The sequence below is a fragment of the Leptonychotes weddellii genome, chromosome 1, assembly GCF_054177405.1.
Source record: "Leptonychotes weddellii isolate Sample4059 chromosome 1, ASM5417740v2, whole genome shotgun sequence".
NCBI classification, from domain to species: domain Eukaryota; kingdom Metazoa; phylum Chordata; class Mammalia; order Carnivora; family Phocidae; genus Leptonychotes; species Leptonychotes weddellii.
In genome coordinates, this window is record NC_138369.1 from 45,769,715 (window position 1) to 45,786,535 (window position 16,821).

Sequence of the window (16,821 nt, forward strand, 5' to 3'; positions counted from 1 at the left end):
GCTACAGAGATAAATGAGATACAGTCCCCGTCCAAAAATTGTTTATATTCTAAATTGAAATCATGACTGAATTCACAAAGGTCATCACCATTTGTCAGATGGTACTTTCTTGTATTCTCCGTTAATTTCCTCCTGAACCTTGTGCCTTGACCCCAGGCCACCCTAAAGACAGAAAATATACCAGAATCTGTCACATTTGGCAAAACGCTGCAACTTGGGCTTGAGGTCATGACTCTACTGGTCATATTTCCACCTCCCATTTCTCCCTGATGATAGCACATTTCCACTGGTTATGATTGAGGAGATATTTCAGTCATCCTGGCTCCAGGCCCGTGGAGCTGTCAGACCAGATTGCTTCCATATTCCCACTATTATATCTGCCAGTTTATCTGCATCTTCAGCCACATGAATCTCTTCTAAGGCCCACCCTCCACGGGTGATCTGGATCCCACCTCCTTTTTCCTCTCATGTTATCCCTCTCTTCTCTATCATCAATTTCCTCTTTTCTAGAAGATTATCACACCCACCCACAAACATCTCCCATTTAGAAAAATAAAATAAAAGCCAATCCCACCATCCCACTGAAATTGCTCTTGTCAAAGCGACTCCATGTCACCTAGTTCTCATCTTCCCATCTTCTTATCTTGCATGATTTCTCATTAACCTTGATGCAGTTGACCATGCTCCCTCTTTCTTGAAACACTTTCCTTCCAGTGATCCTGTTCTTGCCTGATTTTCATTCCACCTCATTGGTGTCTCCTCCTCAACTCCTTTGCTGGCCCCTCCACTTCCACTAAATCTCTACATGTCAGTGCCTTAGAACTTGGTCTGTGTACTTTCCTTGGTGATCTCAGCTAACCCATATCTATCTCCTGCCCTGAACACTCCTTGAACTCCAGATTCATATTTCTAACTCTTGCTTGACATCTTTATTTGCATGTCTAAAGGCATCCTAAATATAACATGGCCAAAGCAGAACTCTTTTTTTCCCCTTAAATTTGTCCTCCCTTCAATTTTCCCCAAGCAATTCATGTGGGCCCCTACCTGCCTCTTTGCCTTCATACCATCCTAGCTCTTCCTCACTGGTAAGGGCCTTTGTATGAGCTGTGTCCTCTGTCTGAAACGCCTTTCCCCTTGTTTTTGCATGGCTGACTCCTTCATGGCAGTATAACCGACATTTCCTCAACAATCCAAAGCTTCCACCTAATCACTGGCTACCACCCCTGCTTCTTTAATTTTCTGCATAGCACTTGCTATCGGTTAAAATCATTCCTGTCTGTTTATTTCTTCGGCTCTTCCAGTAGAATGTAAGCATCTGAAGAGTAGGGGTCTCTTCTCTGCTGTATCTCTAGGGTCTGCAGAGTAGCTAACACCTAGTAACCATTGAATCTATCATGGGTATGCTAAGGAGGGTGCAGTCAGTGGTCAGTAGGAGAGTTAAACAAAAATAACAAAACTATGTCTGCCTACTTTTTATTATGATCATGTGATAGCAATTCTATGCAAATGACAGTGATTAAAATACTCCTCCTACCCAGACAAACCACTCCCTTCTCCTCCCCTAGATATGGCATTGCAGTACATACTTGTTGAGTGAGTTCCCAGGTGGAATAAGTGTCTTTAACAGCCCGTGCAGCATATTGGAGTTGGTGTCAGGATCCTATGAGCGATTTTGGTAATGTACAAATGGAAGGGATAGAAACCAAGGGATATTACCTGGGTCCCAGCCAGAACTCTGCATGGTGCACTGAGCCTTTAGCTGCTGTCACTAAGTCACACTCCATTCCTCACAATTAAGCCCCTCTTGCTGGCCTCTTTCTTCTGTGGCTTTGGCAGCTCAGACTGAAAGAGCTTCTGGCCTGAGTCACAAGCCCTAAGAGCTATTTCTTGCCCAGTATTCTAGGTCAAGACCAGGACCGACAATGACTATTTATCTACCTTTCTCTTTCTCCCTCTCTATCCTTGTCTGCAGCTCCACCCTTAAAGCTTTCATTTCTTTGACTCTAGAAGAGCCCCTAAAGGAGGCTGAGGGGGATATTAGTAGAGGGCACGCCTTGCCTTGTTGTCAGCCAGCCCCTTAGCCTGAGATGGATTAATTATAGAAAACAAAAAGCAAAGTCATTGGAGTGGGCCCAGGCTAGCTGCTTGCCCAGTTCAAAGGGGTAGGGGTGGGGGTGTAAGAGGCACTGGCTATGTTGCTAAAAGTAGGGAGGTGAGTGGCAAAGCCTTATCTGGCTAATGACAAGTTGGTCTTAGCCTAGCTGGACTGCCAGCTGTGGAGCTGCCCTAAGAGTTGGCCCGGGCAAGTGACTCCATCGGCTCGGAAGTGCTTCAGGGAGACCGTTCTTAAGGTGGCAGTGACACCTGGTGGCCAGTGATGGCCAAAGCCTCCGGGCTATATACGTTTGAAGCCTCCCCATAGGTCCTGCTCTCCCATCACCCACACACCCTGGGGTCTGTCTTCTGGGATCTGAGCTGGGCCTTATAACCCGGGGCTCCAGAGAGGTGTATGCTGCTCCTGAGACTCTTGGGAATCAGGGAGAGAACTTCAGGTAGACAAAGCTTTCAAGTCACGCCAGTAGGGGTGGCATCCCCGTGCTCTCCTTTGTGTGGCTAATCTTTTTTCATTTCCCATTACACTGCTTCCACTTTTGTTATTTTCCTGTGAAGTCTTCCAAAGTCAAAGGACTGAATTGCTAATGCAGGGATTTCAGACACCAGAGAACTTTCCATTTGGCTTGTGGGTTATACCCATGAAGAGTGATTCTAAGACAGCCTTTGGAAGCATTAGTACACATGTGGTGTCCAGGAGGAAGATGAGCCTCTTTGCCTACCTTGAGCAGGTCAGACCACACCTGCAATGTTGTTTCCAGTCTGAGGGTCACAGTATAACAAGGACAACTTCTAACTCTAACTGGAATGTGCTCCCAGGAAAGAACCAGGAGGTTGAGGCATTTGGCAAATCTTTGAGTAAAAGTTAAAGGAGCTCCAGTTGAATAGCAATAGTCTCAAGAAGCCCATGACTTAGTACCTTCAGCTCTGTGGTAGCTGTCATGGGAGAGGACTGGTGCCAAAAGGCAAACCTGCTAGAAGACAAGAGTAAACTCTCTAACACGAGGAGAGGAAATGGCTACTCTGAGAAGTGGTGTGTGGCTGGCACATCATCGCTGATATTCATTCAGGGGCAAGATGAGCCCCTTGTCAGAGATATGGTAAAAAGGTGGGCTGGGGGCTAGGGATGTTCAAGTAGGTAACTTAAAATCTCCTTCCAGATCTAAGATGCTGTGTGCTAGCCACAGACCTGGAAAGGGCAGTAATGAGACTTCAGAATTGAAGGACTAAGGCCCATAAACCTGTAGCCTCTGGCCTCTGGTGGGACATTCTGCCAGTCCTTTTTACTGGTTTTCTGGGCTAAAGAGATACTCAAAATATTTCCAGACAGGTCTTTCCAGCTACAGAGGCTTGAAAAGACGAAGTCTCTTGAGTACAGGACACCAAGACTGAGAAGGGGTTTCACTGGGGTCTAAAGTGCCATGCAGTTAGGGAAGGGACACAGCTCAGATCCCAAACATGGGACTAAGAAGGACTTACATAGCTTAGAAGAAGTAAATTTAGGACAAATGAAAGGCCTTCCTGCTTCCCACAGCAGGACTGGCTTTAGGGAATTTGTTCCCCAGTGAGTGTAAGCTGAAAATGTGAGGAGATTTGAGGCAGGTTCAGATAAAGTCACTAGTGACCAGATCCCTTAGCAGACTATTAAGGGAAACTGACTATTTTGGGGATGTCTTAACTTTTAAGGGACATCTTTAATCACTTGAAGCTGACATTCTGACCTCGGGTGACCTGGCCCTTAGTGCCCCCATAGGTCTCATGGACTGCCCCCATGGGACACTTCTTATGTCCTTAGGAAATCACTGATTATGGGAGGGCCCCAATCCAGGAGATGAGCTCTGCCCTCAGTGTAGCCATTTTCCTCATGAAAGGAGGAGGAGGAGGAGCTCATCCTTGGGAACCTTTCATAACCTTTCAGAGGAAGAAAGGTGGGCATTGGTAACTGCTGGAGTGATCTCAGAAAAATCCCAAGGTGCCAGAAAACATGCTGTCCCCTTTGCTCTGCCTGAACCTACAACCTCCCGACCACATTCCTTCCTGCTGCCTCATTCCCCCTGGGGTCCTAGACCGGGGGAGTGGAGCCTGGGGGAGCTGATCAGAATAGCTCTGTGGCGTGTCCGGCGAGGAGCTTGGCCTGGCCTCTTTCCTGGGGCCAGACCCTGAGACCCTTTCCCAATTTCCTGTCTCAGATATGCTGAGCAAGCACAGGCCTTCCTCCTTAGTGGGGACAGCTGGACTCAGGCCAACAACTCTCAAAAGTTGAGTCACTCAGTGTCTTTCCTTCCTCAGCTTTCCATCCTGCTGGGACCTCAGATAGGAGCTCCTGTCTCCCAGCTTGTCTGCTGAAAGCCACAGGATAGCAAATTAAAGGTGCCTTTGACAAAGCCCCATAAACCCTCATCCATGGGCTTGGTTTCTTTCCTAGACAAGTGATTTCCTGTCCATTCACCCCAAGAGCTAATATTTATTGTTCTGAAATGACTCTTCCGCATCTTCAGGAACCTCATTGGAACAAGTCAGTGATATACAAAGGGCATGGTATAACCTAGCTCAGAAGCCCCTACATACTGAGCTACTATGCACCAGGTGACAGGAAGCCACCCAACAATACTTTCTCCATCAACACATTACATTCTAGAGCTTCGTTAGAACTGCATTCCTTTGGATTGATATTTATTATTATCTAAATTATAGTAATGATGCTCACTTATATCATTGCTTTGCCTAGCACTGTACAGTTTACAAAGCACAGACATTACTTTGAGTCTCACCATCCTTATGTGAGATGGTTTGGGCTGCTATATCTATCTCCATTTCATACATCAGCAAAGAGAATACAAATGACTTGTCCAAAGTCATACAGTTTATAAGCAGGAGAACTGAACCTTCTGGTCCCCAGTTTAGGGAGTAGTCTACAATGCTATGCTCTATGCGTTTTTCATGAAGGTAAAAATGGAGAGAGCTGGGCCTTTGTGGCCTTGTGTAAGGGAAACCCTTGCTTTCTTTCTCCTGACAACCAGGTGCTAAACATGTCAACATAGAGGAGTTTCTGAGCTACACCTGCCTTTCCTGCCTCCCTGACTTCTCAGATTGCTAAAACTCAGTGGGTTCAGCTAAGTGGGATACCAGCCCAACCGGCTTTGATGGAAAGCAGTAGCACACTCTACTTGCCAAGCCCCTAAAAGCCTGTGCCTGCAGACACCTCTTCTCAGGCTCAATAGCCCTGGGGTCTTGCTGGGCTCAAGACTCTACAGCTAAGAAGGGCTTGTATCCTATCTCAGACACCTAAAGAACTGAAAAATGCATGAAAGAATCAATGGAAACCCAGAACCAGAGAGCCTGAAGAAGTCATCTGCCTGCAACTTCGCGACCTCCTCCATAGCATCTCTGACCAGAGTTTGTCCTGGCCCTGCTTAAATACCTCTAAGGCCAGGATGCCAGGAGGCTCACTACTACCAAGTCAGTCCTTGACCTTGATCAGATTTACATTTGACTGACTTTGATCTTCTACTCACTTAATCCTCCCAATTGGTCTGCTTGAGGAACTGAGACTCATAAATTAAGTAACTTTCCCGAAGTCACATGAGGAAAGATGTCATTCCCATCCTTCTCACCATCCTATCTGCTCCAGATACCCACTTTTTCCCCATGTACCTATTTTAATTCCACTGGTGTCCCCCTTAAAGAAACACCCAGAACTAGTTCCAGTGCTCTCTTGTGAGGCTTATCAGCTGAAAGAGCAAAGAACCGGTGCCCTCCCTTCCTTGAGACACTGAAGCCCCTCTCGTTGTATCAAATTTTTGGCAGCAGTATTATAAATAGAGACCCTCTGAGGTCATTGTCATTCTATAAAGCCACAGTTGGTTTTTTTTCCCCCTTATGCTGCTGTAAAGGCCATTTATTCCTCTTTTTTTGAGTGCAGCTGAGCACAAGCATTGGACTACATATTCTTACCTGTTTGAGTCAACTCAACTTCCTGAGGGAAACTGCAGCTAGTCTGGCCATGGGCTCCTGCTGCGGGCTGGCTATAGGCCAGACTTTGGCAGTGACGCCAGAGTGGCCAGACTTCTGTGGAATTCAGCATCTCAGGCGGTTCTTGGTGACTGGAGACAGATCCCATGGTAGCCAAACCCCACGGGAATAGCCCTCAGCCTCAACAGATGGATGGCTTGTGGGTGGAGCTAGAGAGTCTCAGCCTAGCAAAGGAGAGTCCTAGGGGACTCTTCCCCTACCCCTCATAGTCCCTGGGAAGTCTTCAGTCCACAACCGCTGTGGAGCCAGGAAAGGGTGAAGCTCCCTAGGCGCCAGACAAGAGTGGCCAAGGCATATTCCCAGGCTCCAGCTCAAAGGACTGCCTCTGGGAGCTCTTCCTCTGAAGCTTTTGGAAGGGAAATTTTGGGCTCAGTTCATCCATGTCTTATTTATATATTTCTGAGGCTGAGGAGATCCAGGGCCAGCCTTCATTTGTATGATTACCCCTGTCTGCTCATCCAATGAGTATCTGGAGTTCTACCATTCAAGCTTAATCTATGGGATTTTAAAGGGTCCTCCCCGCCCCCCGCCGGAATCATAAATTGTCAGGATAGAAGGAACCATAGTGTTCACCTAATCTAGCTCATATTTAGTGAAGGAATATTCTCTACAATATCTTTGTTCTAATTCTCTAGGCTCTGCATGAACATACCCACCTCCCAAGATAGCCTCTTCCACTGATTTTACTATAGAAAGTTCTTCCCATAACTAAAATTCTACCTTTCTGGAGCTTTTGCCCATTGCCCCTGGTTCTGCTCTCTTGTTATATGGTCTTCCATAACCCTATCTAAAAATAACAATTCTCCTGGAGGAGAACATCTTAAGCTGTTCCTGACCAATGTCTGAGGTGATTGGCAGCCATCAGTGGTATGGGGTGAGGCCCCAGGAAAGGAGACTGGCAAGAGCCAGTCTAATGACTCCACAAACTATATGAACTGTCTTTCATCTCAGGCAATAAGAAACCATAACACTGGTAGCTTGTCAGTGAGACCAGAGGAGGCTTTACTATCACAACTAAATAAAGTTCTCTGAAGCCTAGGAATAGAGCATTGCAGGGGGTATTCCATCATGGGAGTAAGACTTGGGTAACAACAGAGTTTCAGAGGAAATTCCTCATCAATATCACTATCATCTGTTGCATTTTACTTAGCACCTACTGGGGCCAGATGCTTATAGATATCTAGATTAGATGAATAGATAGATGATAGATGATGATAGATAGATAGATAGATAGATAGATAGATAGATAGATAATCTCACTTAACATCACAGAAACCTTGTGAAAAGAGGTGGGTTCAGAGGGGTGAAATAACTTGCCAAGGTCACAAAGCTAGTAAATGGCAGATCTGGATTGAATCCAAGGTCTTCCCAGCCCAAAGGCCCAAATTCCTCAGTCACTCTGCTGCCCAATCTTAAAGACTTGCTGCTGGACACCTAGGCAGCAATGTATGTGTATGTGTGTTGGGGATGAGGTTGATGTCCATGCCCAGTCTTAGCATGTCAGAAGCCCAGGTAGAAAGGCCACCCTGTTACCTGTGCTCCCATTATCAAACACTATATTCTGGCCCCAGACTTCACTAGTTGGCAGCCAGGTCAAGAGAAAGAAGAGATCATTGTGGGAAAGAACTCTTGGGCCTAAAGTGCCCCTGGGTTAGGCAGTCTTGATGGAATCAATTTCTGCTTCTTTGAGGCTTGTTTTAACTTTACCTTCTGCATCTGATACACATGCACATGTAGCAGGCCTCAAATTTAATTCCCTAACCTGAGCATTTTCAGAGCTGCTCCCTGGAGTTGATACCAAATACAATATGGTATCATATTACATATACAAAACTTCTATGATTTAACAACATTTCTCTCCTAAAGACATACTCTAGTCCTTTTCGGATTTTCACCATTATTGTACTACATGTTCATTTATTTAACAAGCATTTATTAAGGACCTCTTATATACTCAGGCCTGTGCTTGAAGGTGTTGGTAAAATGTCGATAGTCTTGAATTTTCCAAAATATTCCTAATTCCAACTGTTTTAACTTTTTAAATAAATAGTTCCTGTACAGGCCATATACCCCCATTTTTCTTTGAGAACAAGGGACATTGCATTTGTCAGGAATTAGGGGAAGATGAAGACATGTAGTCTGTGCCCTGAAGGATCTGTCAGTCTTGTTGGGAGCATCATCCCAGTCTTTAGGATCATAACACAGCACTACGAAGACCCTCTTCAGTAGTATGAGTCTTCTAAGTGCTGTTTCAGGATTTCAGAGAAGAGATCACAGTCAAAAGGGGCAGTCAGAAGGGACTATTTCATGGATGAAGTAGAAAGTGACTTAGACGTCTAGGATGTATTGGATGGGATTGGTAAAACAGGTGGAAAGGTATTCCTGGAGGGCAACATGATGTGGCCTAGCCTTGAGAATAAAGAGTGAGGGGTTGTGCCTGGAGGGAGCAGGTGTGTTTAGGACACGAGGGAGAGAAAAGGCTAGGAAGGTCATTTCCAACCATGCTGAAGCAAGTTTTAGATGTCAGCCTGAGGGATATGGTTGTCATCCTGTTGGCAATGGGAAGAAAATGTGAGCATCCGGTTGCCTAGCCTCACAGCCCTGCTGCATCAGCCTCTACTGTGTAACTCTGGGCAAATTACCTGACTTAGTTGGGCCTCAGTTTCTTTGTCTAAAGATTAGGGGTGTTGATAATAATAGCATCTACCTCATAGAGGTCCTTTGAGGTTTGTGATACTTTATCAAAATGTCCATCATGTTACCTGTCACATATGTAGTGTTAGTTATAAGTTTTTAGAGCAGTAAAGTGACACAATTAGGGAAGGAGGAGTGTAGGAGGACACTAGGTAGGCACAGAGAGGATAGATTAGAGAGAGAGGAGACTAAAGCATGAGGAAACTATTCTGGTAATGGTGTAGTAGTAATCTAGTAGTCTAAGCAAGATACAGTACAGGCTTGACCAGCAATGGTCAGGAGAAGGTGGTGAATCTTAGATGTTGAGAGGGAAAAACTGACGGGTCTTGCTGCTGACTGGATGGTGTGGTCTCTAGCTGGTGTGTTGAGTGTGGGTATTTCAGTGTCAGAGCTCAGACCAAGCACCGTAACATTGCTTGGAAGAAGGAGAGGGGAAGTATTGGTGTGCTTGCTGTGATCTGTGAGAGGGTGGGGACTGTAGATAGAACAGCACCCTCTGATGTGGTGGCACTAAGGACATTTCAAAGGTCCCCTGCCTCCTACTGCCCTAATTCCTTTTAGTAGGATGGGTTTAGGCAATATTGTTAAAGATCATGACATTGGAGAGGGTAACACTTCAGCTCCCTTTGAGTGGAGCTGAAAAAAGGCCTTCGAAGGCAGGAGAGGAGACTGATGGTGAGAATGGAAGGGCCGTAGGAAATGGGGAACAGAAGAAACAGTTTTCATGTGGGAGTAGGGCTGAGGGGCACGTCACGAGGGAGAGAAGCACTGAAAGAGGAAGTGGGAGAATGCTAAAGACATGCTCAGCCCATTTCACAGCCTTGCCCCTGCAATTCCCTCTGTGACATCATCATTGGCACCCTTGGCACCTCTTAGGCTTTATAGAGCATTTCCCTTGTACTGAATTTAAGCTCCAAATGCTCACTGCCTTTAATTCCAATGTTAGACAAACTGAAGTCACATGCATCTTCGATCCTGTCAGGGCATAATCAGAATTATAGCTGGGAGGAGAGGAAGCATGGGAGTGGAGCCATGTTGTTGAATAAAATGTTAATTATGCTATTTGAGAAGAAAAACAGCTTGGCCTTGAGTACTTTTACAAGCATTAACATCTTACTCTTTCCCTCTGGGTAAGGGGGGTTTGGGGGAAACAGATGACTGCCCCCTCCTTCAAGTCCTTCTCTGTGGGAGTTCCAGCATAGCCCAAAGAGTGGATCTGACTCCAGAGCCAGCCCCAGAGCCGATCCAACCCCAGAGTTAACTCTGCAAGAGAAGTGAGGCAAGTCTGGGCTCATCACCTGGTCCAGCCCCTGCTCTCGGGGCCCCTGGAGTCCCCTAAAGCCCAATCCACTCTCTGGAGTTTGGTGTTGATCCTCCCTTTCCTTCAGGAAGCCAGGCCTGTGAGTACAACGAGGACCTGGACAGCAGGTAGCCACCAGAGAAGAAACCAGGTGCTGTTAGAAGACTCAAAGCTTCTAGAAGAATAAGTCTAAGAGGGAGGGAAATGAAAAGAGAGATTAGGGGATCTCAGACAGGGTGGGACTAAGCCCCAGACTGCCTAGACCTGTGCCCCAGCAACACCCCAGAGGTTGAGAACCCCTTTGAGGTGTTTCTGGAACAGCAGAAGCCTCTAGGCCAGATCCCATGGTCCCCATCAGATCCCACTGCATTCATGCCACAGAGCCACAGGGTTTCTCTTTGGAATCTGTTCAGCGTTTTGTTTTTATCTCTTTTGCATTTTGTCTTCCAGAGTGGAACACTTAAGGATCCGGACTCGAGCAAGACCCCACCTCAGCGGCCAGCCCCCCAAGGTTGTTTACAGTATATTCTCGACTGTAATGGCATTGCAGTAGGGCCAAAACAAGTCCAAGCTTCTTAAAGTGATTGGTAGTTCATTTTTCAAAGCAGAAATTTTAAGCCAAAAACAAACAAGGGAAGAAAGGAAAGCGGGGAGGGGAGCAACAGACCCTCCCATTGGTGCCGTTTCTGCGTTCTTTCAGTGCTGACTGGACTGTGTTTTCCTCTGCAGTGTCAGCTCCTCTGTCTGGTTGTTTACCTGTTCCTGTTCGTGCTTGTAATGCTCACTTATGTTTCTCTGTATAATTGTGTTTCCAGGGCTGTTTGTCAACAGTGTACGAAAGAATTGTGCCTCTCCCAAGTCCAGTGTGACTCTATCTTCTGGGTGGTTTGATAGTATTTTTTAAAAGCATTACATAATGTGGGGTGAAATAGGACTGGGGGGATGGACAGGGGAGAAACAAAGACCACAAAATTAAAACCCAACTCCTCTCCTTCTCCGCCCCCCAGGCTCAGTTTAAAGCGCCCCCCACCCCCTGCTTACCTCCATGAGTGTGCTTGGGATCTCCAATGAATTGTGCTTTTTGCTTCCTTTCTGCATGACTAGGGTAAATAGATAGAAGTTTAAGAGATTTTCAAGGTCTAATTTCCATAGCTTCATCCGTTGAATCTGAAGGCATCCACCTTTTTCTCCATTTGCTAAAATTTGGTGCAGTTTGAGTTTATGTGAATAGGCTGACTGTGCCTGTAGAGCTCTTGTGTTTTTAGTGATGACATGAAATACAAAGAACAAGCTATTTCCAGGAATGTGTTCTGTATTTTACATCCCAGTGTACCTTCTTTTTTATTATTAACTAATTAGCTATGAGATTAGACAAAAAAAAAAAAAAAAACGGGGCCGCTGATGTGCAATATCAAAGTGAACTTGTGAGTATTTTCTGTGCGTTGATCTCAGTCCCCCTAAGTTGTTTCTTCTTTGTTGCTGTTTCTGAATTGGCCATATTATGCGCTTCTGTGGAACTGAGGCTGCTTTGTATTCCCCAAAGCCTGACCTATGTACAGAGATGATACTTTAGCAATTGTGGACATAGGATGCAGGAAACTACTGAAAGTCTGAGAAGGAGTCGACCATTCTGCTCTTGGCTTCTCCCTAGGCAATCATGAGACCAAATCAGAAGTGTCCCATTTCACAGAGGGGGTACACTGCCTACAGAACTCTGAGGTGGACTCCTGCTTTCATTTTCAGCTGTAACAAGAGCCCTCCAGAGGCCAGAGAATGAGGAGTGTTATCTTTGCTGGGAAGAACTGTCTCTGATTTTAGCTAGTGTGTGTTTGGGGCAAAGGCTCCACAGCCATGGCTCTGGAAGAAACCTCACCAGTTTGTCCTCTTTCCTCTGACACGCCGTTCCTGGGCAGTGATGAGGCAGTTAATTAAAGCAGGCCTCGGCTTCAGCGCCTCATCTTGCCATCTCCTAGCCAGGTTGGGATGGGCGCTGAGTGGTCTTCTCTAGCACTGTGGTCCGTGGGAGTTCATGCCAGCAGTTTGCATTTTAAAGAAGTGCTTCTAGCTCTACTGTTACATTCCTCTCACTTCCATACTGATACGTTACCGTTCTGGATTCCAGGTCTGAGGAATAGTGTTGATAGTATGATGTATGTGTCAAGGGCACGTGCCCTAGTTTCTCCTTTGGTTGCTGGCAAATTCTGAGGCTACAGGAAAATGCACTGAGTGTGAGTGTTCTCATCTGTGAGCCCTCCCTTAGATGGTGATGCTGGTCAATCTGTTGTAAATATATACATATATGCATTTATGCACTTCCAGGTAGGTTGCATAAGAATCAGGTCCTTAAATACCTCCCAATCTGATGAAATGGTAGAAAGGAATAAAGCAACATTTCCCAGAACGGAGGAATACATTTTTATTTTTATTTTTACTTTTGTCCAAGTGGTGAGCTGATGGTGGTGTTGCTTCTCTGCATGTTATCAGTGTGAATATCCAGGTGCTTTTCATGTGACATTTGTGAGCCACAAATACAAAGTTGCCATTTGAATTCAGTCAGGCTCCAGGGTGGTGTTAGCCAAAGTTTCTCAGGTGGGGGAGAAACTGATGAGGGCTCCTACTGCCAAATGCAAGCAGGCAGTGTAACCTGACTATCATGTGCCCTCAGGCAGCATGCTAAGGGACAACTCTGTGGCCTGGGGGACATCCATGTCACAGTATAGGATTGCTGTTCAGGTGTTTTGTACCCATTTCTTTTCTGATGTTGTCCCCTTTTTTTGTACCGATCCAGCTGGGAGAACCTCAGCCAATGCTGGAAGTGTGATTTAAGTACCTCTCTTTTGTGACTCTCTTGTACAGCTTAATGTGCAATAAAGGAAAAGTTATATCTGTCTTCAGTGTTAAGTTGTAAAGTTTCTGGCTATTCAAGCATCTCTGTACAAGTGGGAAAGGTTCCTGGTATAAGAGGCTGAGCCATCAACCTGCTGTACTTTACAAGAAAAGGCTGATACAGATGAAGCCAAACTTTGGAAGAGGCAAAAACTGGCTAACGTGAAATATCCTGATCTGTCGTCTTCATCTTCACTGGTTATCTGATTTGAACTTGGAACTTCAAGTTTTCAATCCAAAATTCCATTTGTGTATTTATTTAGGTAAAACTAACTCTGGTATTCATTGGTAATTGATACGGTGGAGTCCATGCCATGTAGTAGGGAGATGGGCTGATAATCATGGGTGCACAGTGGTGTAGATGGATAATTCTGCCTCTCCAGAGGGTATAAGTATTCTGGTGTTTCTAGGATCCTAAGTTACAACACAACTCTTAGCTGCTCTTGAGTTTCTATAAGCCTACTCCTTCCAGCCAGCCCATGAATGTGGACGCCGGGAGTGAGACTTGAGAAACTGGATCTCTCAGGCCAATTATGCATCATTCCAACAGTCAGTATGCACTGATGAGGACATCTATTAAGTCAAAAGATGACTAAGGAACCCCCACCCCTTAGCAAAATCTGAGCAATCAGGTATCACACTTACTGCCTGACAAGCCCCAGAGGAAGGATGGCCTTTTCCCCCTCCAGGCCACCAGATGGTTTTCTGTCTCATGCTGAGAGAATGGTATCCTGGTCCTTTTGGGGGTGGGGGTGGAGGTGGGAGGCTGCTTCTTTGTGGGATGGTGCCCACATCCCCAAGGGAGAATAGGGCTTGGATTTCTGGAGAATTTCACCACACACACTGGGGAGGGAGTGGAGACCCCTGAGGATGGTACTAAGAGGCAAAAGAGCACATGGATACAGAAGATTCCCCCTAGTCATCTGCTTGAGTTAATGTTAAAATGAAGCTCTGGTGGGGCGGGGCATGGCAATCAGACACGTGCAGGTCAGGAGCTGGACAAGGCCCAGTTCTGTAAAAACAATGCAAATCTGTGATCATTAATGACTATAAAGCACACAATACTTTTTGAAGAACTTTCTTTTCCATTAACATCTTTGAAACACTACCTTCTTGAAAGACAACTAAGACTAGGGATTACTTTTTCATAGTTTTATGGTTGTAAACACCAAGGCCGGGAGAAGTTTGCAGACTTGCTCAGGGAGTCACTGATAGACTGTGTCTTGACTTTCCGATTCCCAGACCTATGCTCTGTACTGCCTTGTACTGCATCTACAGTGTGGAACTTGAGACCTCCTAGTAAACCGTGGGGCACGTTGCCCTCTGCCTGAGGAACCGCTGGGGAAGAGGGGTGGGGTCCCTCTGGTCTGGGGGCCTTCTGTGAAAGAGCTTGCTTCTGATCAGGGCCCCTCATCCCATGGTTTCTTCCTTGTCCTCCTGACACCTGCTGTGCCTGAGGGGCTGTGTCTCTGAGGAAGTGCAAGTAGCAGCAGATGTATGAGGGAAACCAGGGGCTGGCTCTGGAGCCCCACAGAGCCTCGGGTGGCTTCTTGTAATAGAGCTTATCCTTTTGGTGATTAACTAACCCCATCCTTTAAGACGTAGATTCTAATAAGAAAACCCTTTGATACGGTTAAATTATGAAGTTTTTCTTGTACTGAACCTAGGGGGCCCTGGGCAACCCCAAGGAATGCAACCCCCAGGCAAGGTGATGCCTCCACGCCGGCCTCCCCCTGGACCATCACTGCCACCTTCCTCCTCTTCCTCCTCCTCCTCTTCTTCCTCCACCACCCACGGAGATGCACCCTCCAGCAGCAGCTCCCTGGCAGAGGCCCAGCCACCCCCGGCTGCTCCACCACAGAAGCCCCAGCCTCACCCACAGCTCAAGTAAGAGACAACTCAGCAGCTCCTTCCCCTCCCCTCTTCCTGCCCCTCCTCACAGGCCGTAGGCTCCAGAGCTGCTAGAAAGCACCTTCAATCAGGCTTTCTTCTATAGATATTTTTGTGGGACTTTTTTGGGGTTTTGGTTTTGGGTTATTTATTTATTTATTTGTTTATTTTTGGCTGGGGGCATGGTTGGGGGTTGATTGGGGAGGGTAGAAAAGAAGGAAGTGAAAGTCTAAGGTCTAGCTAGAAGCTCAAACCCTCCCCTTTCTTCCTGGGGAATGCCAATAAGGCAGAGTCACTGCCCCTTTCCTATTCTTATATTAGCTTAGGGTTTTGGTTTTTTTTTTAATCCTGTCTCCCACTCTTTTTTCCATTCCTTTTCTCTGTGTGTGTATGTGTATTTCTCCCTCTCAAAATTAAAAAAAAAAAAAATCCTCTTTCCTGCCTTTGACTCACAGTTAGGGTGTGCAATCAGCAAGGCTGCCCAGAAGGAAAAAAGGGAAGTAGTTAAATCCATTTCAACTTTTTACCTTCAGCTTTGTCAGAAGGAGGTCGGTTTCTGGTGTGGTCAACAGAGGAGGGTCCAGAGAGATACCCTGAGGAACTCCATCTTCTTGGGCTTCCTCACTCCCTAGAAGCCCCCATCACACTGTCCTGCTTCAGAGGAAGAACTGAGGGCCCCTGGAAAACAGTAAAGCTGTACTTGGGATGCACCTGGGTGTGGATGGTAGTCAGTTCTACCCTCTCCTCTAGAACTAGAGATGCCTCTTTGCACCGTCCCCAAACAGACCTCTGTCATCACTGTCAGCAGAGACAGCTGTAGCCTTGCAGGGATGGGAGGGACCCATCAGTGCTTTCAGAGTGAGGTGATGGGAATCTTCAGGGAGGGAGAAAAGGAGGCCACTTAAACATGGTCTAGTCATTGCATAGATGAGTAAACTGCTCAGAGAGATTTGATTAATTTTCTTTCTCAAAACTACTCTGCTAGTTAGTGGCAGAGCCAGGATTCAGGCTCAGGTGGTCCAGATGACCACTTTCTCTGGGTCTTCCAGCCCTTGGGACTGGAGGGGCATCACCCACTCCTGCTCCCCAGCTCTGGCCAGTGGCACATTTCACATCTCACCTGACCCATAACTTCCCCTCAATCCAATTGTTTTCTGCATGCTGACTTTTAAAATCTCTCCTGCCTTCTCATTAGCCACCTCTGGCCCCAGTCTGAGAGCAGATCTTTGGGTTGCCATTGCCTTTGGGCTGAAGTTGTTGAATAGAGCCATCATCTGACAACAAGCAGGAGGCTTATACCCAGTGCCCCTGGCTGTGCATGCAGAGGGGGTCCTCCCTCCCAAAGGCCAGCATGTTGGGGCCCATTGCCAACCCTAATGGAAGGCAGGGCATCTGTTCAAAGTCATCACTGCAGGAGATAAACTGCTCACACTCCTGTAGAATGGAGTTTTGGGGGCTGCACCCTGAATGTAGGGAAGGGCTGGGAGCCCTAAGACATCAGGAGAAAAGTTCTACAGCCAGAAACCATCAGGAAAGAGACACAGTGAAAGTCAAGGAGATATGGCAGACCACTGGATACGCCAGACCTCATATTCTCTTCTCAAGGGCTGGGCTTGGCCTCCCCTTGACCTTCTTGCCTTCACAGTTTTTCTCTCTGAATCCCTAGTCTCTCAGGGGAAAAATTGGTTCCTAGAATGTATGTGATTTGGGTTTTTAATTAGAAAACTGCCTAATGTCCTTGTGTGCACCAGATATGTATCTCTTCTGCCCCTGGATACGCTGAACTGCATAAACCTCATATTAGGACTCCTCTGGGGTAGGCCACAAAGAATGGTCATGTCCATTTTAAGAGCAGGTAACTTGAGGCCTTGGTTTATTCCAAGTTTATTTGGAATCAGAGAAAAAAA

At 46.4% G+C, this 16,821-nt stretch overlaps 1 protein-coding gene across 1 annotated transcript in view; it reads left to right on the top strand.

Annotated features, from left to right (window-relative positions):
• Positions 1 to 16,821, top strand: part of SYN2 (synapsin II) — a 148,788-nt gene that overhangs the window by 129,081 nt on the left and 2,886 nt on the right. Inside the window, exons 11-12 of the mRNA XM_081822405.1 lie at positions 10,589 to 10,649; positions 14,692 to 14,911. Of these exons, the coding sequence (XP_081678531.1) occupies positions 10,589 to 10,649; positions 14,692 to 14,911 (281 nt within the window). The remainder of the gene's footprint in view (positions 1 to 10,588; positions 10,650 to 14,691; positions 14,912 to 16,821) is intronic.